The following is a 21,585-nucleotide window of genomic DNA, read 5'->3' as shown; positions in this document are numbered from 1 at the left end:
CCTCTCCCCCAGAGCCATGGGTATGAGGATTATCAGCATTTCCAGAATGACAACTTTGTCCACCAACCGTTCAATCAATTCGCTCAGTTCAGTCAAATCCCTCCGCATATCAACCATCACAGTAGTTCTCTTGCCAATTCTGGCATGGTATCTTCAGCTTCTTCCTTGCCAAACAATTCATCACTACCTTCATTACCGTCTATTGCAACTGATCCTAGTTTTTTTGACCCAAACGCCGCCAGCCTTTTTCCAGGAGCATACCATCAATCCCTTTCTTCACTTTTCCAGACGAACCATTCCTCCCACTCTTTTGGTTCTTCATTTGACGATATGCAGCCTCGAGGTCTCCAAGGTTTAGAAGTCGGACATCTACAAGTGCGTGATGTACCATTTCAAGATATACCCTTCCAGCTTCCAAGTTCTCCTGTCTCTGGATCCGTGTCTGGACACTCTGGTTTCTTTATGAACCAGGCTCCCGCTTCTCCCGCCTCGGGCCACTCCAGCTTCTACGCAAGCGTACCTCCAGGCTCTCCGTCCTCTGGCCAGTCTGGCTTCAGTGCAAGTCCCAGCGCGAACCTCGTTCCTCTCTCACCTAACCCTGGCTTCTTTGCGAACCTTCCCCCGTCTTCTCCCATTTCTCGCTTGGCCTCACCTCCTCCCCCTGTCCCATCTAAGCTTACTGCAACTGCGCCCGCAAAGATTGTCAAATCGGGAAAACGGCCATCTGCTGTGACCGTCAGAGAGACACTCCGAGCCCAGTTAGCAACATCGTCAGGCAACGAAGTGAGCACAGAGCATCTTATCACCACAGACAGAAGGGTCAGTACAAAGGACGCTGGGACCCCACAGTCTGCAAAGGTGGACGACAGGCCACGTAAGCAGCCACGATCTCATATTGAGGACAATGTGTCCTTGATGCAGAAGGTGATGGAGCCTGTTGCACAGGCTATGCAAGGACAGCAAAGCCTTGCACAGGAGGCACTCCAAGTTAAGGGAGGTAAGGTAGCTGCGAGGCATGCGAAGTACACGGCCATAGCAGAACGTGCACGCAGCGACAGGCGGTCGAAAGATAAGGAAGCCACTGTGTTGGAACACGAACAGTTCAAGGAGAAGCTGCAGTTAGTTAACAGAAGTCAGGTACAAAGGGAACGAGAACAGCGACAACACAAGAAGGACATGTTTGAAATGAAATTCAAACTCATCCAAGCCGTCAAGGATATCCCTGGTGTGGATAGTAGCATCATCTCTTCCCTTCTTGCCAACAACTCTACCTTGCCTGCTCCCTCTTCACTGGTGTCCAATTTCTTTGAGCAGTCGATTTCTGGCCCTGTTGCTTCCTCTTCCACTTCCGTATCCACCTCTGCTTTCAATTCTCGTGCATTGGACAATTATAAAGATTACAGCGGTGATGATGACGCTGATGATGACGCTGATGACAATGAAGACTCAATGGCAGTTGATGGGGGGTTGTACGAGTGAATTCATACTATCATGCTTGTTCTGAATCATCGCTATCTCTGTACTATCTTATTTTTTGTATGTTTGTTGAGCAATCATAGTGTTGTGGTATTTGTGAACAAAGTATTACATTCAATGTTTACAGGTTCAGTCTACATAAAGATGACTAGAAAAAAGTCCCAGCATTAAACGATGACGAAGTAACTGACCCTCGGGTATATTCACCCCATCAACGACACGAGGTGCTTCTGGCAACTCACAGGCAATGGATATATCATCAGGTACATCCTCGGAAGCTTCGCTTCTGATTGTCATCTCGCCCATCATGGTTGTCAAACCCGCCATCATCATTCCACCTTTCAGCACTGTTGTCGCCTTCTATAAGAATCACCAAGTTGTGCAAAATAAAACATGAACGTAGCCACATAACAGCCCACTGATGCCTCTGGTGTGAACTGATTTGTATCCTGAGTTCTCGCAGAGATTGAAATCGGCCCTTGAGTAAGCCGATTGCATGCTCCGATCGGATCCGAATACGCGAGAGGTAGTAGTTATAGTGGCGCTCACTTTGCGTAAGGTTACCATTTGTGGGACGCTTAAACGGCGCCACACACCATTTTTGGAGGGGGTATGCCGAGTCTGCCCACAGCCACTCGCCTTCGTCTAGAAATGCTGTGTGATCGCGAAAGATCTGAGTGCTTTCAAATGCATAGGAGTCGTGGACGCTGCCCGTATGGCCCAGACCGTAGTCAACTATCCGTAGATTGTGCGGCAAGATAACGATCTGGGATTAATTAGTCAATATCTGTATGTAATATTTGTGATCGGGACAACGCACCTGAGCGTTTAATGAGTAATTTGATGAATGATCGTACCAGGCCTCGCCAAAATGGCTTGGCTTTTGGAACAGTGGGAATGTTGTCCCATCTACTGAAAGCCAGCCGTTTTGCCATGATGGGCAGACCTTTGACCCTGCATAAGCTTTAGCTTTTATTTTTTCCTCATTTGTTGGTTTGCACATAACCATGTCATGCAGGGAAATGAGCGCGACAACCACCCGCTTAGTCGATAGCACTACTGTGCCGGCTGATACTCCAGCCCATTCGGCTACATCATCGCATGACACAGCATTCCCGTAATGTCTGGCCCGAACAAGAAAGATGGCGAGCTGGAGGGAAACAGCATACTGGGGGTTGTTGGACTCGTTATGAAATATTGGGTGGTTCTCGATCAGGGTCACGATTGCATCAAAAGTTGCCGGAAGCACGCGGAGCTTACGCGAGAAATGGCGGGTGTCGTTATGGCGAGCCCACTCAAGCGAGCCAAGTTGGGGCTGCCGAAATGCAGGTGCTTTGGGAAAAAAAACCCTGGTCTCTTCCACCGTTTTGTGTAGCATCATGTATACTACGGATGTGACCTGCATAAGTGTGAGCTGAGTGATTGGATGTGATTGATACCCCATATCCTCGGCATCGTTGTCCTCACCACCCTCTGACTCTCGATCAGATTCTCGATCCGACTCGCCTATGCCGTCAGACCTGCCGCTAAGCGATAAGCTATCCAAATCGAGCCCCAACCCCAACTCTGATCCCACATTGGAGCTAACCGAGTCGCTGGAGTCGGAATCACTTGATGATGACATTGAAAGGCCGATAGACAACTGGGCCGGTTGTTTCAGGGAGGCTAGCAAGTTGTTAAGTAGCGTTGTTTGTGAGTTGATGAATAAACTGTCGAGAGCATTGAGATGCTGATCGCGGATTGTAGGACGGTGTCGACTCATAGTTACGATGGATTTGTGGGGGGGAGGCTCAATCTGATCTGATTTTTTATATATACAACCTTTGTAGTCTGACTTTGTATATCTGATCGAGAATTCATCTATACCCGACCCTTTCTGGTAATTATTTCAGCTTCAGACGCTTACAAATATCCACTTTTCTTTTTTTCAGGCTCCTGAAAATATTTCAGCGTTTACTTCGAACGACGCTAATGTACATACAAGATCCGGTCTACGACAGCAATGTCCGTTTACGACTTAACTCCATCATTTAATCACAAATTGTTGACACATTTTCCTGCCCGCTTTGGGATTAGCACATGCTACAGGACCTCCAGTGGTGAGATCTATAACTCACCGGCCTAGCCAGCGTCCAGCAATTCAAAGAGGTGTAAGCTTTAGCGTAACCAGCTTCTGCATATGTAAACATATACATCCACTTCCGTCTGAACGCTTCCAGGTTCTTTTCATCGCAAAGCTGCGGAAACCTTTCTTTCATGTGCTCGACGACTTTGCTGTTAAAGTTCTTCTCGAGACGCCTGCCGAAGAATGTTAGGTGACACTTTAACACGACATGCACAGCAACCATAACATACCTGCCCCATTCGCGGAGGGTGCGCGGATAGTCTTTGAGAGTGTCTCATTAGTCTGTTCATAACTATGCTCCAACAAACGTACGTATTCCATGATCTTCGATGCTTTCCAGGACGAACCGACCAGGTACAGCAGCTTGGACTGCAACAGCAAAGCTCGTTGCGCTAGGGAGATGGCAATTCGGCCAGTGGTAATGACGAGCAAAATCATCTGGCCTGGGGGGAGATCGTCGTCAACGAGAGTATCTCCGCAATGTAACGAATGTTCATACTGATAATCAGTATAGCGAGACTCGGCTTGCGTTGTCGCAGTGATGACAGCTGCTGCTCTATCCTCCTTCAAAGCCCAGTCCATCATGCTGAAATATTCGCCATGGTGCTTTGGTCCAACAGCCTGTTGAGATTGAGGAAATCTTCCGATAATTCTTGGCATACAAAGATATTTACCTCAAACATCTCAGAACTAACGAAGGCGTCGAATTGGCCCTTGAAGGATTCTGGAAGCTTGCGATAGTCGCACAGATGAACACGGATGCAGTCGGAGAATCCGGCAGCTGCAGCCCTCTCTTCAGTCATTGCCTTCTGCTCTACGGAAAGGGTCACAGTATCAACTGTACAGCCCAGTCGAGCAGCCTAAAATATATAAGCCGACAACTTTCGATAATTTTTTGGCCTGCAAACGGATATCATACCTCAATAGCCAGGGCACCCCACCCCGAACCGATCTCCAAAAGTCGGTCTCCAGCGCGAGCACGAGCTTTTTTCAATAAATGGTGAATTTTGCGGTGCTGGGCTGATTCAAGGTCTCCAGGAGTAGGTCCAATGGTCAGATCTCCGCGTACACCATTTTCTTCTTCACCCCATATAGCACACGAATACATCATTTCCTTGCTAAGGAAACACTAGCGAGATTATCAGAGATATTCTAGCTGTGTAAGTAAGGAAATACCTTGAAGAAATCGTTTGAAGTGTCGTATGCAACCTCCTGATTTTTTTTATGAAATGAAAGGTTGGTGAGTGAGATACGGACGACTCACTGCATTCCACCGTGCCATCGTTAAGTTCTGTCGGCCGAGGGCCTTTATAGCTACTGCGGAAAATAGTGCAAAAATGAAGCTAAATGTACTTGATAAATTCGACAGCGCATGGCGATTGTCGAGCCAAAGCTGTTCGAATGGGTCAGATCAGATATTAGTTCGGAGGGTAGCACACTTACATCAAACATAGCTTTCAGACTAGACACATCAAAGTCGCCTTGCATATAAGCCTCGGAGACTAATCGTAGGTGAGTAGACCAGCCACTCGAGATTGTAGGGGACTCACCGCCCAAATCGTTTGACAAAAGGATTCGGGCCCACATGTCCTGGCTAACGACTTTGAGAACGACAGGAGGGCGGCCTTCTACGCATGTCCCAAACTGATGCGACTCTGCGCTACTGATGTCCTCGATGATGAGCTGGCCCTTTATAACACCTTGGGCCAAAGTTGATAGCACTCGAGAACGTGCTAAAAAAATGTTCGTTTGGTGTACGTGGCTAGAAAAGGGTGGAATCATACCATGGGCAGTCAAAAATTCCAAAATTCGACTTCGTGAAGGCGTGCTAGAAACAAGGCTAAAGCGAAAAGTTGGAGGATGCAGTATGGACGAAGTGACACTCATTGTAATACTTTCAAAAGGAAAGCAGCTTTACCCTATATTTTATATACGCCAGAGATATCTTATTTCCGCCTGGATAGCCAGAAAGTTATTTTCATCATCATCTTGAATCATTATCTCAGCACTATTGCCTGAGAATCGCCAAAGGAGTATGAAGACAACGATGCTGCATTAGAATAGCATTGTAGCCGCGGAGTTAGTAGACATACTTACAAATGATTATGTAATAAAAAAGTTTTGAGCGCAAAAGCGTATGATGGAATGCTGATGATCGATCTGCTTGACCGCCGCTGGCTCTGGTTCCTCTTATTGTGTATCGGGAATATGCTTGTTTTGATCGTTTGAGGGTTATCTTGGGGGGTTCAGAGCGGCCAGAGGGATAGGTAGAACCGGAGGTGCCAAGAATTACTGGTGTGCACCCACACTATAACAACTTCATCATGATGGTGAATGACAACTATGGGCGTGAATCTCACATTCTGTAAGAGACTGTGAGATGAGTGCGATACTGAACCTTCGCCTTAACGTTAACACGATTATATTTCTGATGGATGGAAAGCCTTGGATGTTTGACCAGGCACCATGGCGCCGGCGGCTCAAGGCCAAGCCAACCTGGTTCGTTGGTTCAACGTTCAACGTTCGCTAAGGATTTGGGCCAAACCTCAAGCTGGTATTTCAGTTGTTCAAAAGTAGTGGCCACTATGATGCCCGCACGATGATGATATACAAATTTCTCCAGCAGCGGCTTCTTCCGCACATTCCCAAAACGTCCGAAGCTGGGTTCGAGACTAGTAAGGCCTCGTGCTGGTTCTGATTGTGTCAAAACGCCGGGTTGATTATAGGCCTAACTCGTTAGTTGCGGCGAACACCACTCTAAAGCACTGACAGGCTGCCATAAGACTGTTCTTTCGACCACGATATCAAGCCATCTTCATGGCAGTGGTACTATTGCCAATTACATTCAATTCACGACCCTCATCGTACTCATAGATAGAGCAATCACTTTTGGTAATAATGTATGACAGTATATAATAGCCAACACTAACCAACTTGAACATCCAAATCTCTTCCAAATCGTTGAATATGACTAGCAGAGTCCTTGTACCAACCTTAGGAGTTGTCTTAGTTGGAAATTTTATCTCGACTACGCAAGTCCATTTCTTTGCGCGGCTGTTACAATGTGGCATGATTAACACGCTCCCCCAGGTTGTATGGCGTGACGTCTATGCAGGTATATTATTACTATTCAAAATTTTGGAACAGAGATGCTAGCAATATCAAATCTGTTGTACGATATTTCATCAGATTTTTTGAATGTGCTGATACTAACTTGATACTCAGGTCTTACTCCTCTGGTACGATCCTTGAGATAGAGCCCTACTTGCGGAAAATTGAACATGGATGCATTCACTTTCAGGCTTCTTGAGTCAGTCCACACGCTTCTCATATGTTCCTTCACATGGCGTTCTTTAGTACTAGAATTCAATGATCCTGCCGCTCGCGCAAGGACGCAAGTGTGAGTTTTCTCCGTCTAATAACCACCAGGATCCTGCTCAATATCCTTCCATAGGTCTGACGACGTGAGTTCATGTTTATATGATTGTCAATATGATTTATCGAGCGTGGTGGTTTTTGTATAGGTAACAACAGGCATCACGGTAGGTTTTCTCTGTACAGAGCCTAATCTGATTTTGCTCATCCTTATATCTTAGGGTTCAATCATTTTCTTGGTCCATTGGTACATGCTGACCTCTCTTTGCATATCACCACGCTGATTTTATGTTAGTTTCTATGCACGTCGGATATGGATATGTGAGCACATTTTAATCAGTATCATATGAACAATGAGACTGACGTCATCTTAGTGAGTCTGCGCAATAAACTATTGATTGGCGTCGTGGCAAGCCAGTGTCAATCAAGCTTTCTTGTTCCTCAAAATGAAAAACAAACCATCTCTAGTTGATCCTGGCTGTCTGTCACTTTGGTGAGCGGATATATTTGCTTACGTGCTAGGATTTGATTTGATTTGAGGCCCTTAAGTACTTGAAATCGGTAAGTAACACGAGCCAACGCCTGTGTGAGTGTGAAATTGCTTATGGAATCTTCACGCAGGGGTGATGGCTTTGACGTTCAAATGGCCCGAATTCTCTGAATTCCACAGGATTGAAGTAAGCTTAAGCTTCCAAACTCAGTTGAACAGGCTAACTTCTATACTCTGGAAAATAGCCGTATTATACAGCTTCTCTCGCTGTTGCTGCAGCAAATGATATAATTATCACTGTATCAATAGTTTACCTCTTGGCCAGCAGTCGTAACGGGATAAAGAGGTGTGGGACTTTACATATGTCATTTTCAATATGTTAGCTAACTCGATTTGCAAGCACAAACACAATTGTCTCCAGAATTATATCATATATCATTAGTTCTGGAGTTTTAACAAGGTGTGTCTATTTTCGAGGATATGTATATGACTGACTACTTACTGCTCGAATGTTAATCAGCGTGACAGATGTTGCTATCTTAGTTTGCGTACGTCAACTCCCAAGGTATGCCTCATTATGCTGAAATCCAGAATTGAAAACAGTTTGTCGCCATGCCTAACAATCTAGTATATCTTGCACTGTACCAATTCATCAATAACCGTATGTGTTCTACAATATCTAAAATCTGCGATAAAGATACTGATGTTGATCCAGTTTATGCGAACTCTTTATTAGCTACGTATGTTCCTTGTCTTGCTTCCCGTGTTAACCTAACCCAATTTTACAGCCTTAATGCGCGAGAATCGCTGAGAGAAGTCACGACATCAACTAACATTCTTTCGCAAGGTGTTGCTTTGTCGGATTTCTGAGCCATGCCGGGATCCCATTCTCGTGTCGAATCGGAGGCTGATGAACCTTCCACCAAGGTACAGTCTTTTATAAGCACTACGTGATCCTCCAAAAATTTATAATATGTTTCTAAACTTCGTAGCGGCCAACCTTGACAAAGCTCTCACTCGGGAGTTCAGCATCTCAGACTGTATACAACAAATTCTCTTGATACGACACACGAAATGATTGAATCCAGAGGGATAAACAGGAAGGCGGAAATGCCAGCTTACAAGTGTATTTACCCATTAAAACCACTAAATAGAAACTGACTCTGATCGGTTTTAACCGATGTCCCTCGTCCTAAGTGATCGAAGAGAGATTCGGAAGCGAATGAACAACACGTTCACTTCATGCCGATGCGACTCTTTGCCACGTAAGGTGATTTGAAGGACACTGCACAGAGGCCAATGATCCAGTTTCTCGAATAGATTCACAAGTAGATGTAAACAAGTATAACGATACAGTATAAGGGTTTCAGGATCCAGGTATCGCTGATACCCTCCTAACTATATAGCTGATGCGACGCGTCCAATGAACAACACCATGATAAAGGCTTTCGATGTTACTATCCTCCTTGTAGATGACGCGTGATCGCAGTTTCCAACTGCTGAGTTCCTTGAGGATCTCGTCAAAGCGCGCAACGACTTCATCCATAGTAGGCCGCTTTACTGGGTCATCTTGTACCATGTCTTTCACAAGAGGTAACATAAACTCGAGTCCGCGTTTTGTCTGAACGACAAAGAGAGCATTCTTAATCAGTCCCTTTTGTTAACAGACAAGGAACTCACCAGAAGAAAGTTTTCCCTAATCATATTTCCTAGATAATAGATGTCTGTGGGGAACGGATTACAAGCATCGTCCGACTTTTGAAACTCGGGAACAGTCTTGTCACCTCCCCATATGGGGTATTCCAGGGGAGCGCTGTTGTCAGCGGCATAACGGCGGGATATACCAAAGTCGATAAAAAAGTACTTGAGTGGGCGTCGAGTACGAGTGAAGTATCTGGCTGTGCCATTGAAGTCACGTCTCATGTCCAAGTCTTGAGGATGATAAGGATCAATGTATAGAGGGGTCGCATCCATCATAATATTGAGACCCATACAGTCACTGGCAGTCGGTGAGAGAGGATAAAACAAATATTTGAATAAAATATACCGATGAGCAACATGTTGTTGATGAATAAATCGTAAGCCCTGAAGGGGAACGATCATCAAAGCTTTATTATGAGTATTAGAGTGAACTTACAAAAAACAACTGACTAAAAAAATCTATTACTTCACCGCAAGTATCAAAGCGAGGGCGATGGAATGGCCGCAATAATGGCATGACCAAAATAGACTGATCATGGTCATCTGGCACATCAAGCACATCGTAAATCGGTACAGAGTAATTGGAAGGGTCAGAGGCAAGTGGTTCGGTCGAAAATAAGCGACCAATTTCAATTTCGTAGGGATGCCGAGACTTGGTGATTAACTTCAAAGTCACAAAGACTCCATCGCTCATCCGAGTCGCATCCAGCACATGACCCATCTAAGAGATAGCTAGTTATCGGTGAACACTACAAACACCAAAGATAGTATAACGCACAGCAGGCACTTGACTGTCTTCGCACTGTGCCCACCACTTCTTGGTACCTTTCCATGAAGGGACCCAGCCAGGCGCGTATCGCGGGCGTAACAAATATCCAGTTTCCTTCAACCATTGATATTGCTGACACCACCAACGTTCAGATTTACCTATGGCTCCAGGGATAGTCGACAGAGGCGATCCAAATGCTTGACAGGCTCGTTCCTGGAACTTCGCTTGCGCCCGTGCTCGCCTTTCTTCTCGTTCAGCTTTACGCTGACGACGATGAGGAAACATTGTGGAGCATAGAGTTTTGCAACGTGTAGTACCCCCAGTCTGAGAGTAGCAGTCTGGTTCCAGAAAATTGAACAAATTCGTGTAAATCTGGACCCACAGAGGGCCGCGGATTCTGAAGTTAAAATATTAACCTCCGCCAATGCGAGGCTCACTGTGGCGAGCAAATACAGTTCAAAACGTTCAAGAGTGCAGTGTTGCAGTTCTATACGTCCTGGGGCTCTCTTGCTCGAATGAAACTCTGAAATACCTGGCGTTATCAGTACTTTCTGACAATATTCTCGCTCAATTATATAGTAGGCCTCAAGTGATTTTGCATCCCTTTCTAGTAGGCTCTGAGCCAGTCGAACGGCTTCAAGTTTCAGACAGGATTCATCTGTACTGCGAAACATGGCTTATTTTCACACTTCCCTACCCGACTTGCAACCGACATACCTACTATTCCAACTAAATTGTAAGCAGAATGTTGTTTTCCTCATTGCGTTTATGCCTTGTCAAGTTGTATGAGAATGTCCTGTTTTCTGGCATTCAGCCAGATCTGCTAGTCTGTTTCTGCTTGTTTACGTTAGGCCTACTCATCTGGATCTTTCTATCATATCAGCGACAAATATATTACACTGGCGACTTTCTATCGGGCTGTATCTTTCATTCCTCCTGCAACACATGCACAACGACGAGCCTGAATTTGATCTCGTAGCAGCCCTTGCTACACTACCAGAAACATCTCAAAGGTGCTCTAAGTTAGAGAGAGGTCGATTGTACCACCAGATATCTGTTGAATTGCTCCTCCAATGCCAAAGATATTCCGCTGAGGCCCGACCGGAAACAAGGAAGGATATTGACAATATAGAAGATCGTATGGAAAGGTGAACCCTGTTTTGATTACCATTTCCAGCTTTAATCAATCTCATCTTTAGACTAAACATCATTGCGTTTGATCTCGAGCAAAAGAATAAGAAATCAAGCAAGTGGGACCCCCGCAAGATAATGAATATTTACTATGAAAATTGTAAATTTGCCAAAGAAAGTCTTGAAGTTTTGAATTTGGCGAAGGTAAGTGATTGAAGCCTTGTGAGCACATCGTTTATAGTCAACTAGGCCACATCAGATGAGATTATGAGGACGAGAGCGCAAAGCAGTGAAGGTTAGTTAAATACCTCCTATATCTGTCGACAGTGTAAAGCTTTAATTTCATAGATCGTGAATCACAGATCAGTATAACAACGAGCTTCTTCACTGCTATAGATATTGTCACTCAGGGTGGTGAGTTTTCAGATTACCCAGGATCTTCCTTAGAAGGACTTAACCATCCTATATGTTTGTGTTCAGATGCAGATTTAGATGAGAATGATGGCGATGGAGCTGATATGGGATCACGACCAGCTGATGGAAATCAGACCAATGAACAAATCCTAGGACAGGTCCAAAATTTTGCTCAGGCCTTACAGTCGATACCCATTCGTCAACTTGGAACATCAGACGTCACTGTAAACCAGACTATCATTGTCCAAAGCATTGTAAATCGGGGTTCCGGGACCACTACGAATCCCACGATCAATGTGGGTGGATCAAATACTAGGGGTGAGGTTAAATAATTTATTCTTTTCAATCCCGTAATGCAAAGCTTACAAGCAGTACCTCATGCAGGCAGTCGACATACGACGACCGCTTCCCAACTATCTACATAAAATGTATATCAAAGCCTGAAACCGTTAACGACCAAAGACGGCATCTTGTAGCAGTGGACTGAATGGATACGGAGTGCGGCATCAAATTCACCGCCACGGTATAATTCTGTCAAATACAAAACACTCAGACTACGCCCGATGGCCCACTGTGGTATCAACGAGATGGAAGATTAACAGATTGGCATAGCCCGGCCATTGAAACCGCGTTTCTTGTTAATGTATTGAGGATGGTAAGCATCGATGAATAGAACGGTTGCGTCCATCATGAATTTGATCTCCGTAGTCGTTGAATATATTTCAGGATGGAATAGTAAAGACAAATAACACCGATCGGCCATACGTACGTTACTGAATGCATTGACTTACTACTTACTGCTCGAATGTTAATCAGCGTGACGGATGTTGCTATCTTAGTTTGCGTACGTCAACTCCCAAGGTATTCCTCATTATGCTGAAATCCAGAATTGAAAACAGTTTGTCGCCATGCCTAACAATCTAGTATATCTTGCACTGTACCAATTCATCAATAACCGTATGTGTTCTACAATATCTAAAATCTGCGATAAAGATACTGATGTTGATCCAGTTTATGCGAACTCTTTATTAGCTACGTATGTTCCTTGTCTTGCTCCCCGTATTAAGCTAACTCAATTTACAGTCTTAATGCGCGAGAATTGCTTAGAGAAGTCCCGACATCATCAACTAACATTATTTCGCAAGGTGTTGCTTTGTCGGATTTCCGAGCCATGCCGGGATCCCATTCTCGTGTCGAATCGGAGGCTGATGAACCTTCCACCAAGGTACAGTCTTTTGAAAGCACTGATCCTCTAAACTTCATGATATATTTCTAAACTTCGTAGAGGCCAACCTTGACAAAGCTCTCACTCGGGAGTTCAGCATCCCAGACTGTACACAACAAATTCTCTTGATACGACACACGAAATGATCCAATCCAGAGGGATAAACAGGAAGGCGGAAATGTCAGCTTACAAGTGTATGTGTATTCACCCATTAAAGCCACTAAATAGAAACTGACTCTGATCAGTTTTGTCCGATGTCCCTCGTCCTAAGTGATCGAAGAGAGATTTTGAAGCGAATGAACAACACGTTCACTGCATGCCAATGCGACTCTTTGCCACGTAAGGTGATTTGAAGGACACTGCACAGAGGCCAATGATCCAGTTCCTCGAATAGATTCACAAGTAGATGTAAACAAGTATAACGATACAGTATAAGGGTTTCAGGATCCAGGTATCGCTGATACCCTCCTAACTATATAGCTGATGCGACGCGTCCAATGAACAACACCATAATAAAGGCTTTCGATGTTACTATCCTCCTTGTAGATGACGCGTGATCGCAGTTTCCAACTGCTGAGTTCCTTGAGGATCTCGTTAAAGCGCGCAACGACTTCATCCATAGTAGGCCGCTTTACTGGGTCATCTTGTACCATGTCTTTCACAAGAGGTAACATAAACTCTAGTCCGCGTTTTGTCTGAACGACGAAGAGAGCATGCTTAATCAGTCCCTTTTGTTAACAGACAAGGAACTCACCAGAAGAAAGTTTTCCCTAATCATATTTCCTAGATAATAGATATCTGTGGGGAACGGATTACAAGCATCGTCCGATTTTTGAAACTCGGGAACAGTCTTGTCACCTCCCCATATGGGGTATTCCAGGGGAGCGTTGTGGTCAGCGGCATAACGGCGGGATATACCAAAGTCGATGAAAAAGTACTTTGGTGGGCGTCGAGTACGAGTGAAGTATCTAGCCTTGCCACTGAAGTCACGTTTCATGTCCAAATCTTGAGGATGGTAAGGATCGATGTACAGAGGGTTCGCATCCATCATAATATTGGGGCCCATACAGTCACTGGCAGTGTGTGAGAGACGATAAAACAAATATTTAAATAAAGTATACCGATGAGCAACATGTTGTTGGTGGATAAATCGCAACCCCTTTGGAGTAAAGATCGTCAAAGCTTCAGTATGAGCTCCAAGGTTAACTTACCAAAAAGAGCTGACGAAAAAAATCTACTACTTCACCGCACGTATCAAAGCGAGGGCGATGGAATGGCCGCAATAATGGCATGACCAAGAGAGCCTGATCCTCGTCATCCGGCACATCAAGCACATCATAGAGTGGTACAGAGTAGTTATAAAGGTCAGAGACAAGTGGTTCGGTCGAAAATAGGCGACCAATCTCAATCTCGTATGGATGTCGAGACTTTGTGATTAACTTCAAAGTCACAAAGACTCCATCGGCCATTCGAGTCGCATCCAACACATGATCCCTCTAAACAATAGCTAGTTATTAGTGAGTACTACAATCGACAAGATAACGCACAGCAGGCACTTGACTGTCTTCGCACTCTACCCACCGCTTCTTGGTATCTTGCCATGACGGAACCCAGCCAGGCGCGTATCGCGGGCGCAACAAGTATCCAGTTTCCTTCAACCATTGATATTGCTGGCACCACCAACTTTCAACTTTACCAATGGCTCCAGGGATAGTCGACAGAGGTGATCCAAACACTTGACAGGCTAGTTCCTGGAACTCCGCTTGTTCCCGTGCTATTCTTTCTTCCCATTCAGCTTGACGCTGGCGACGACGAGAAAGCATTGCAGAGCATACAGTCTAGTGTTTCCAATCTGAGAGCATCAGGTGTAGTCTAAAAATCAAAAATCACGTAAATATGGACCTATAGAAATTCGCGGATTCTCAAGTTGAACCCCCGACACTGCGGAGCTCACTGTAGGCAAACGTGCGACTTCACAGTTCCACCATATTTTCCATTCGTCCTGAGGCTGACTTGCTCAAATGGAGCTTAAGAATAAAGGCATGTATTTGGAACCCCTTGAGTATTCTCTTCGACACGCGCTGTCTCATATTTTTATGACGTTATCACCGAATCCTGTAAGTAGGCCTCAAATGACTTCGCAATCTTTTACAGTAGACTCTTGGCAGCCAGTTTTCAGACAGACAGGTCCGACAAGTCGGCGCTAGTCAGCACCTCATCTGCATTGCGCAACATTGCCTTTTCTACGTCACTCTACCCTACCCGTAAACAACAGACGATCATCATGCCAATCAAAATTATATGCAGACTATCGCTTTTCTCATCGTGTTTATGCCTCGTGATGCTACATGAGAATGTCTTGTTTTTATGTATTCGATGGAGACTTGTAGAGTCCGCTGGCGTTTGTTTCTGCTTATTTACGCCGCGTCCACTCATCCGGCTCTTTCAATCATATCAGTGACAAGTCTATTCACATTCCAACGACTTTCTATCGACGGGCTACACCACATACTGTATTTCCCATTCCTCCCATAACACATGCAGAATAACGAGCCCGAATTCGATCTCGTAGCAGCCCTCGCTACACTGCCCGAAACAGCTAAGAAGTGCTCCAATCTAGAGAAAGGTCGATTATACAACAAGTTATCCGTCAAATTGCTCTATCAATGCCAAAGATATTCTGCTGAGGCCAGACCGGATATAAAGAGGAAAATTGGTAACATACAATCTCGTATCACAAGGTGAGCAATGTTTCGACTACCATTCCAAATTTTAATCGATATCTCATTTTTAGACTAAACACTGTTGCTCTTCTACTCATGCAAGAGAATAATAGATCGAGCAAGTGGGACCCCCGAAAGATAATAAAAATGTACTATCAAAATCGTGGCTTTGCTGAAGAATGTCTTGCTGTCTTGAATTTTGCGAAAGTAAGCGACTGAGCACATTGTAAGCACACTGCTTATAGTCAGCTAGATTACTTCAGATGAGATTATGAGGACGAGAGCGCAAAGCAGTGAAGGTTAGTTAAATACCTCCTATATCTGTCGACAGTGTAAAGCTTTAATTTCATAGATCGTGAATCACAGATCAGTATAACAACGAGCTTCTTCACTGCTATAGATATTGTCACTCAGGGTGGTGAGTTTTCAGATTACCCAGGATCTTCCTTAGAAGGACTTAACCATCCTATATGTTTGTGTTCAGATGCAGATTTAGATGAGAATGATGGCGATGGAGCTGATATGGGATCACGACCAGCTGATGGAAATCAGACCAATGAACAAATCCTAGGACAGGTCCAAAATTTTGCTCAGGCCTTACAGTCGATACCCATTCGTCAACTTGGAACATCAGACGTCACTGTAAACCAGACTATCATTGTCCAAAGCATTGTAAATCGGGGTTCCGGGACCACTACGAATCCCACGATCAATGTGGGTGGATCAAATACTAGGGGTGAGGTTAAATAATTTATTCTTTTCAATCCCGTAATGCAAAGCTTACAAGCAGTACCTCATGCAGGCAGTCGACATACGACGACCGCTTCCCAACTATCTACATAAAATGTATATCAAAGCCTGAAACCGTTAACGACCAAAGACGGCATCTTGTAGCAGTGGACTGAATGGACACGCAGTGAGACATTGATTTCACAGCCATGGTATAATTCTGTCAAATACGAAACGTTCAGACTACGCCCAATGGCCTACTAGTCGAGTGTAGTATCAGCGAGATGGAGGATTAATAGATTGGTGTAGCCCGGCCATTGAAACCGCGTTTCTTGTTAATGTATTGAGGATGGTAAGCATTGATGAATAGAACGGTTGCGTCCATCATGAAATTGATCTCCGTAGTCGCTAAATATATTCCAAATATATTCCAGGATGGAACAGTAAGACAAAGAACACACCGATTGGCCATACGTACGTTAGTGAATGCATTGACTTACTACTTACTGCTCGAATGTTAATCAGCGTGACGGATGTTGCTATCTTAGTTTGCGTACGTCAACTCCCAAGTTATTCCTCATTATGCTGAAATCCAGAGTTGAAAACAGTTTGTCACCATGCCTAACAACGTAATATATCTTGCACTGTACCAATTCATCAATAACCGTATGTGTTCTACATTATCCAAAATCTGCGATAAAGATGCTGATGTTGATCCAGTTTATGCGAACTCTTTATTAGCTACGTATGTTCCTTGCCTTGCTCCCCGTATTAAGCTAACTCAATTTACAGTCTTAATGCGCGAGAATCGCTTAGAGAAGTCCCGACATCATCAACTAACATTCTTTCGCAGGGTGTTGCTTTGTCGGATTTCTGAGCCATGCCGGGATCCCATTCTCGTGTCGAATCAGAGGCTGATGAACCTTCCACACCAAGGTCAAGTCGTTTGGATTGATCTATAGATAAGACAGAAGGCTCAGATCTCGTTACAGAGTCTTCGCATACATTTAGATAAGTACCTATAGATAAGACAGAAGGCTATACTAATAATCAGCTAGTTATTCAAGAAGGAGAAGAAAACATAGAGGGTCTCACCTCAGATCTCGTTACAGAGTCTGAGGTGATACGTGGCAATCAAGCCCTCTTTATAGGTAAGTAAAATAACGGGATCAAAAAATTTGATGGTATATAGTGGTGCACGGGCCACCCTAACTTACTTGCCTTCCTTTCTAGGCGCTTTGTACCAGCTTGTCTCAAGACTCGACATAGTTGTTCCAACACTTCCCCTCAAGCTACACGAAGCCCAAGCTCGGCAGCAAAATGTTTTGCCTTAACGGATGGCAGGGCCTTGGTGAGCGTATCGGCGATCATGTCTTCGGTTGGGCAGTAGATCATTTTGATCTTGCCCTGTTCAATTGCGTGACGTATGAAATGTAGTTGTATGTCAATATGTTTGGTTCTGGCGTGGTACTGACTGTCTTTCGCCAGGGCTATTGCCGATTGGTTATCACAGAACAGAGTCGGCATTGGTGCGTCATTCCCACATACCTCTTCCATGAACATCCTAATCCAGAGGAGTTCTTTTGTGCGTGGGTTGCAGCCATGTATTCTGCTTCCGTCGTTGACAGCACGACCAACTCTTGCTGTTTTGAGAACCAGGAGATCATTCCGCCATTGAACATGATGGCATATCCTGAGATAGCGCGGTGGTTTTCATGCATGCTGCCATCAGCATCACAATAACCGGTAAGTTCCTTCTTTTCTGGTCCATAGCATAGCCAAAGCTCACGCGTCCCTTTCAGATACTTCACCACCCTTTCGCCGCCTCCAAATGCGCCCTCCCAGGATTCTCAACGAACCTCAATAGTATGGCCACAGCATGCGCAATATCTGGCCGAGTGGCAATCACCACATACTTGAGGGATCCTATGATCTCTCAATAAGGTGCATCTCTCATATCTGCAAAGTCCTCAGGCGTCTTGGGGCACTGGTCTTTTGTTAGATACATGTTCGCCACCATTGGCATCGACAGGGGCTTTGCATCCTCAAGGCCAAAATGTTGGACTATGGCATCAATATACGAGTGCTGGGAGAGGCTTATTGTCCGGGTGAGTCGATCCCTTTTTATTTCCTTTCCCAACATCCAATGCAATTCTCCAAGGTCACTGACTTTGAAAAGTTTTGATACTTCGTTTTTCAGGGCAGTCATATGGGTGTCACCAGTGTCATGTCATCAACATGCACTGCTAAGATCATGAGTTCATTTTCTTTTCATCTATGAAAAACTGCGTTGTCTGATTCACAGCGTATCAGTCCAATCATTTTTAGGTTTTCGCACAAAGTCTGATACCAGCGACAGCCAGCTTGTTTTAGGCGATACAAAATTTTATTCAAGAGTAGGACTTGTTTTACTTTTCCCTGAGTGATGTAGCCAGGAGGTTGACGCATGTATATGACCTCATTGTCATCAAGTTCTCCATTCAGGTACGTGCTCTTTACGTCCATTTGATGGAGTTCCCAGTTTTCACATGCAGCCATGGCCAGGATGATTCGCAGTGAAACCATTTTTGCAACAGGTACAAAATTATCAAAATAATTGATGCCTTCCACTTGGCTGAACCCTTGTGCGACTAACCTTGCCTTATATTTGTCAATAGCTCCAGATGCGGTCTTCTTGACTTTGAATACCCAGCGGCTACCAATGACATTAGCTCCTTTTGGTTTCTCAATGTGAGTCCACGTTCCGGCTGTATCCAGTCTCTCTAGCTCTTCGCTGATTGCATCTTTCCATTTGTCCCAATCGGGGCGTTTCTTTGCTTCCTCGACGGTTCTTGGTTCCACACTGTCAAGGTCAGCCATGTGAGGCAACGATAAACTATAACAAAAACTAAACCTATCTCCTTCTGCACTTGCAGGGAGTAAGGGTTCAATGAGCTTGAGGTCGACAGACGCTAGCAAATATAGCGAGTAGAGGACTTTGAGTGGTAAGCTTCAAAGGTTCTTGTTGAGGAGTAAAGCGGGTAAATTCAGTAATAGAAAACTAAGGAGCCATACATGAATAGGTAAGGCTTTATATAGGGAACTGTCCGTTCCTCAGACCAAAAGGAGAATATACGAAAAGTGGTCTGAGGAATTAATCAACCAATAAGAAAAAGGGGGAGTAACTATCGTACAACTTTTGACTTGATTAATCAGCATGTGAGAGACTTGTACTAATAATAGAGGATTGTCACGCGTGTTCAGGAACCGTATCCTCACGATGAGGTACAATCCTAAATAAGGCGTTATTAGTATTACCAGGCTTTACTGGGGCTTGAAGCTGGTTGGCGAGATGCCTACTACCAGTCCCTACCCAGTGTGCTGGCTGGCTGGGAGCGATACCCAGTCTCTGATCTGTGATATAAAATGGTAGCGATGGTTAAGAAAGCCTGTGAGGGCTATGAGAAGTAGAACGGCAAATGATACCTCTAGCCCTAGAGCCAAAGGTGTAATGGGAAAAGCGTTCGAGAACCAAGACATAGTGAAGATAAGAAAATAATAAAATGGTCCTTACAAGCCATGCATGCAACCATAGCTACATTTTGGGCTAAGTCTCTCATGGCTTCATCATCTCGTTCTTCTTTGTCTCTTCCTTCAACATTGTTTATATTTAGCTGGAAGAGCTGGAGGTTGTTGAAGAGGGGGTAGTTGGTTGTCTTGGGGATCAGGTGGATTAAGAGGTCCGCCTTCATCCGATGCATCTTCATTGTTAAAAATCTCAATGATTTGACTCTCTTTAGGTGCTTGGACTTCTACAAGAGTATTTTCCCCCTCAAGCCCAAAGGGAGTCCCATCATTTACATTGAGAGGTATGTTTTTAACGTTAAATTGTACCATGCGTTCAACAGTTACTGAGCGCTTTTCTGGCCAGTAGATGTGATGTCCTTTGCTTTCATAGTCAAAACCCATCCAGTGTCCTTCCTGCACTCGGCTTTCTAGCTTGGATCCACTGGGATCGTGGACTAGGACTTTTCAGCCCCATTTATGCAGCAGGGAAACATTGGGTTTGGCACTGTGGGCTGCTTCATGCAGCATCATGTTGGCTAATGCTTTTGTAGAGGTGCAATTTTTTAACCATACTGCTGTCAATGATGAGAATTGTTGTTAGAAAACCACACACAAAAACAAACTAACACACAATCCTCCCAGATTCCACAGAACTTGTTTATGGGCTTTACCTCCTAGAACAGTGGAGTGGTCTTGTTGTTTGTGGGGTGGTACGTATAATGATCCTTTAAAGTAAAACCCAGAGATGTATGGGTGTGGGTTTTGAGGAGAAGGGGTAGTTGGAATATAGAAAGATAGGGGCTTTGTGGCGAGTATAGACAAGCACTACCTTGCTAATCGTAACACAAGGTAGGTTTGAGAACGACAAGATGACAAGGTTCCCAGTGATAGCAGGCTTCTGACGCACAAACTGTAGTGCTCAGAAGGACTCTAATTGAAAGGGATGACAATGACTTCAAAAGTGGGAAGTAATGATGACAGCAGTTAACAGTAGTAGCAGTGGGAAGTGTTGTGACCACACTGGATCACAAGCAGCAGAGTAGTGAACTTGAAATTAGAGAAGAAGTCTGGGATTGAGTTCTTGTTCTTTTTACAAGGTAAATACAGGGGTTTATATAGTAAAAATATGTGTCCATAAAATGATTCAAAAATCAAAATAATTGCACTGTAAATGAATGTTCTGCTGAAAAAAAAGAAACTGGAGCCACCGGTCCACCACCTAGTCCAAATCTGACAGTTCCATGGCTTTACCAATGGACTGGTTGTACTGGACCACCTGGTTGGGCGAGGGAGGGAGGGGAGTAGTTCCAATTTGGAACAAGTGAGTCCCAGGCAGTGTGTGGTAGCTGTAGCTGTAGCGAAGACGATGGACGAAAGATAAGTGTACCCAAGTGTTAGTTTTGGTGATTCTGCACCTTTGTGCTACCTATATATTTTCATTCCTTTCTCTATCTATTCTTCTATCATTCACTATTGATTGTGTTCTCTATTATTTTGCCTTTGTGGCTGCTTTGTTTACCTTTGTTTACAAAACTTCGGACAGTACTGCAGAGTCCAATGCTTCCTATTCTCTAGTTACTCACATTGGACTCTAGTTCCAGTCCCTGATTGCTCTCAGCAAGTGGCTAGACACTTCCTTCAAGCTTTGTTCTTAATAGGTTATGAGCCCTGTGCTCTAGCCATCTTCCTGACCTCATATCTCACCATCCAAGCGTCCTACTGCTTATCCATCGTAACCATCGTCTTCTGGGACTCTTATTATCTCATCCATCACCTCAGATTACTCTGATCTCATCTTGATCTCCAACAACAACTCCTTGTTGCAAGTTACCCCCATTTCAGACGCTTTTTTGGTCTTATCTGCACCATATCTCGCCCAAT

At 44.5% G+C, this 21,585-nt stretch overlaps 9 protein-coding genes across 9 annotated transcripts; 5 read left to right on the top strand and 4 right to left on the bottom strand.

The window, feature by feature from the left end:
- Positions 1-144: 144 nt before the first annotated feature.
- SERLADRAFT_437427 (uncharacterized protein) lies at positions 145-1,479 on the top strand (the record flags this gene model as incomplete). Its single annotated transcript, XM_007317763.1, has 1 exon — positions 145-1,479. The coding sequence occupies one exon, from the start codon at positions 145-147 to the stop codon at positions 1,477-1,479; it is 1,335 nt and encodes a 444-aa protein (XP_007317825.1).
- Positions 1,480-3,548: 2,069 nt separating this feature from the next.
- Positions 3,549-5,488, bottom strand: cfs3 (putative cyclopropane fatty acid synthase; the record flags this gene model as incomplete). Its single annotated transcript, XM_007318117.1, has 11 exons — positions 3,549-3,774; positions 3,832-3,862; positions 3,914-4,044; positions 4,101-4,222; positions 4,276-4,461; positions 4,521-4,730; positions 4,778-4,813; positions 4,866-4,994; positions 5,045-5,103; positions 5,152-5,301; positions 5,386-5,488. The coding sequence occupies 11 exons, from the start codon at positions 5,486-5,488 to the stop codon at positions 3,549-3,551; spliced, it is 1,383 nt and encodes a 460-aa protein (XP_007318179.1).
- Positions 5,489-6,882: 1,394 nt separating this feature from the next.
- Positions 6,883-8,336, top strand: SERLADRAFT_437425 (uncharacterized protein; the record flags this gene model as incomplete). The annotated part of the gene is made up of 15 exons (XM_007317762.1): positions 6,883-7,001; positions 7,056-7,065; positions 7,126-7,143; positions 7,198-7,223; positions 7,272-7,297; positions 7,351-7,382; positions 7,445-7,469; positions 7,526-7,537; positions 7,598-7,653; positions 7,712-7,812; positions 7,867-7,926; positions 7,987-8,014; positions 8,070-8,127; positions 8,182-8,206; positions 8,255-8,336. The coding sequence occupies 15 exons, from the start codon at positions 6,883-6,885 to the stop codon at positions 8,334-8,336; spliced, it is 678 nt and encodes a 225-aa protein (XP_007317824.1).
- A 275-nt stretch (positions 8,337-8,611) lies between these two features.
- SERLADRAFT_415172 (uncharacterized protein) lies at positions 8,612-10,244 on the bottom strand (the record flags this gene model as incomplete). The annotated part of the gene is made up of 6 exons (XM_007317761.1): positions 8,612-8,725; positions 8,753-9,087; positions 9,147-9,465; positions 9,514-9,551; positions 9,604-9,888; positions 9,946-10,244. The coding sequence occupies 5 exons, from the start codon at positions 10,219-10,221 to the stop codon at positions 8,833-8,835; spliced, it is 1,173 nt and encodes a 390-aa protein (XP_007317823.1).
- Positions 10,245-10,911: 667 nt separating this feature from the next.
- Positions 10,912-11,359, top strand: SERLADRAFT_388062 (uncharacterized protein; the record flags this gene model as incomplete). Its single annotated transcript, XM_007317760.1, has 2 exons — positions 10,912-11,084; positions 11,136-11,359. Coding segments are annotated over 2 exons (152 nt in total), but the record flags the coding sequence as incomplete, so codon positions are not given.
- Positions 11,360-13,146: 1,787 nt separating this feature from the next.
- SERLADRAFT_437421 (uncharacterized protein) lies at positions 13,147-14,529 on the bottom strand (the record flags this gene model as incomplete). The annotated part of the gene is made up of 5 exons (XM_007317759.1): positions 13,147-13,401; positions 13,461-13,779; positions 13,828-13,865; positions 13,918-14,202; positions 14,254-14,529. 5 exons carry the CDS (start codon positions 14,527-14,529, stop codon positions 13,147-13,149), a joined length of 1,173 nt encoding a protein of 390 aa, XP_007317821.1.
- A 636-nt stretch (positions 14,530-15,165) lies between these two features.
- SERLADRAFT_466237 (uncharacterized protein) lies at positions 15,166-16,608 on the top strand (the record flags this gene model as incomplete). Its single annotated transcript, XM_007317758.1, has 7 exons — positions 15,166-15,447; positions 15,501-15,636; positions 15,683-15,728; positions 15,782-15,847; positions 15,914-16,170; positions 16,232-16,510; positions 16,564-16,608. The coding sequence occupies 6 exons, from the start codon at positions 15,245-15,247 to the stop codon at positions 16,289-16,291; spliced, it is 768 nt and encodes a 255-aa protein (XP_007317820.1).
- A 167-nt stretch (positions 16,609-16,775) lies between these two features.
- On the top strand, positions 16,776-17,035 carry SERLADRAFT_437419 (uncharacterized protein; the record flags this gene model as incomplete). Its single annotated transcript, XM_007317757.1, has 3 exons — positions 16,776-16,824; positions 16,879-16,903; positions 16,951-17,035. The coding sequence occupies 3 exons, from the start codon at positions 16,776-16,778 to the stop codon at positions 17,033-17,035; spliced, it is 159 nt and encodes a 52-aa protein (XP_007317819.1).
- Positions 17,036-19,791: 2,756 nt separating this feature from the next.
- SERLADRAFT_437417 (uncharacterized protein) lies at positions 19,792-20,106 on the bottom strand (the record flags this gene model as incomplete). The annotated part of the gene is made up of 1 exon (XM_007317756.1): positions 19,792-20,106. The coding sequence occupies one exon, from the start codon at positions 20,104-20,106 to the stop codon at positions 19,792-19,794; it is 315 nt and encodes a 104-aa protein (XP_007317818.1).
- Between the last annotated feature and the right edge of the window lie 1,479 nt (positions 20,107-21,585).

The sequence above is a fragment of the Serpula lacrymans genome (genome assembly GCF_000218685.1).
Source record: "Serpula lacrymans var. lacrymans S7.9 unplaced genomic scaffold SERLAscaffold_6, whole genome shotgun sequence".
Lineage (NCBI taxonomy): Eukaryota > Fungi > Basidiomycota > Agaricomycetes > Boletales > Serpulaceae > Serpula > Serpula lacrymans.
This window is presented reverse-complemented; position numbering and strand designations above follow the sequence as displayed.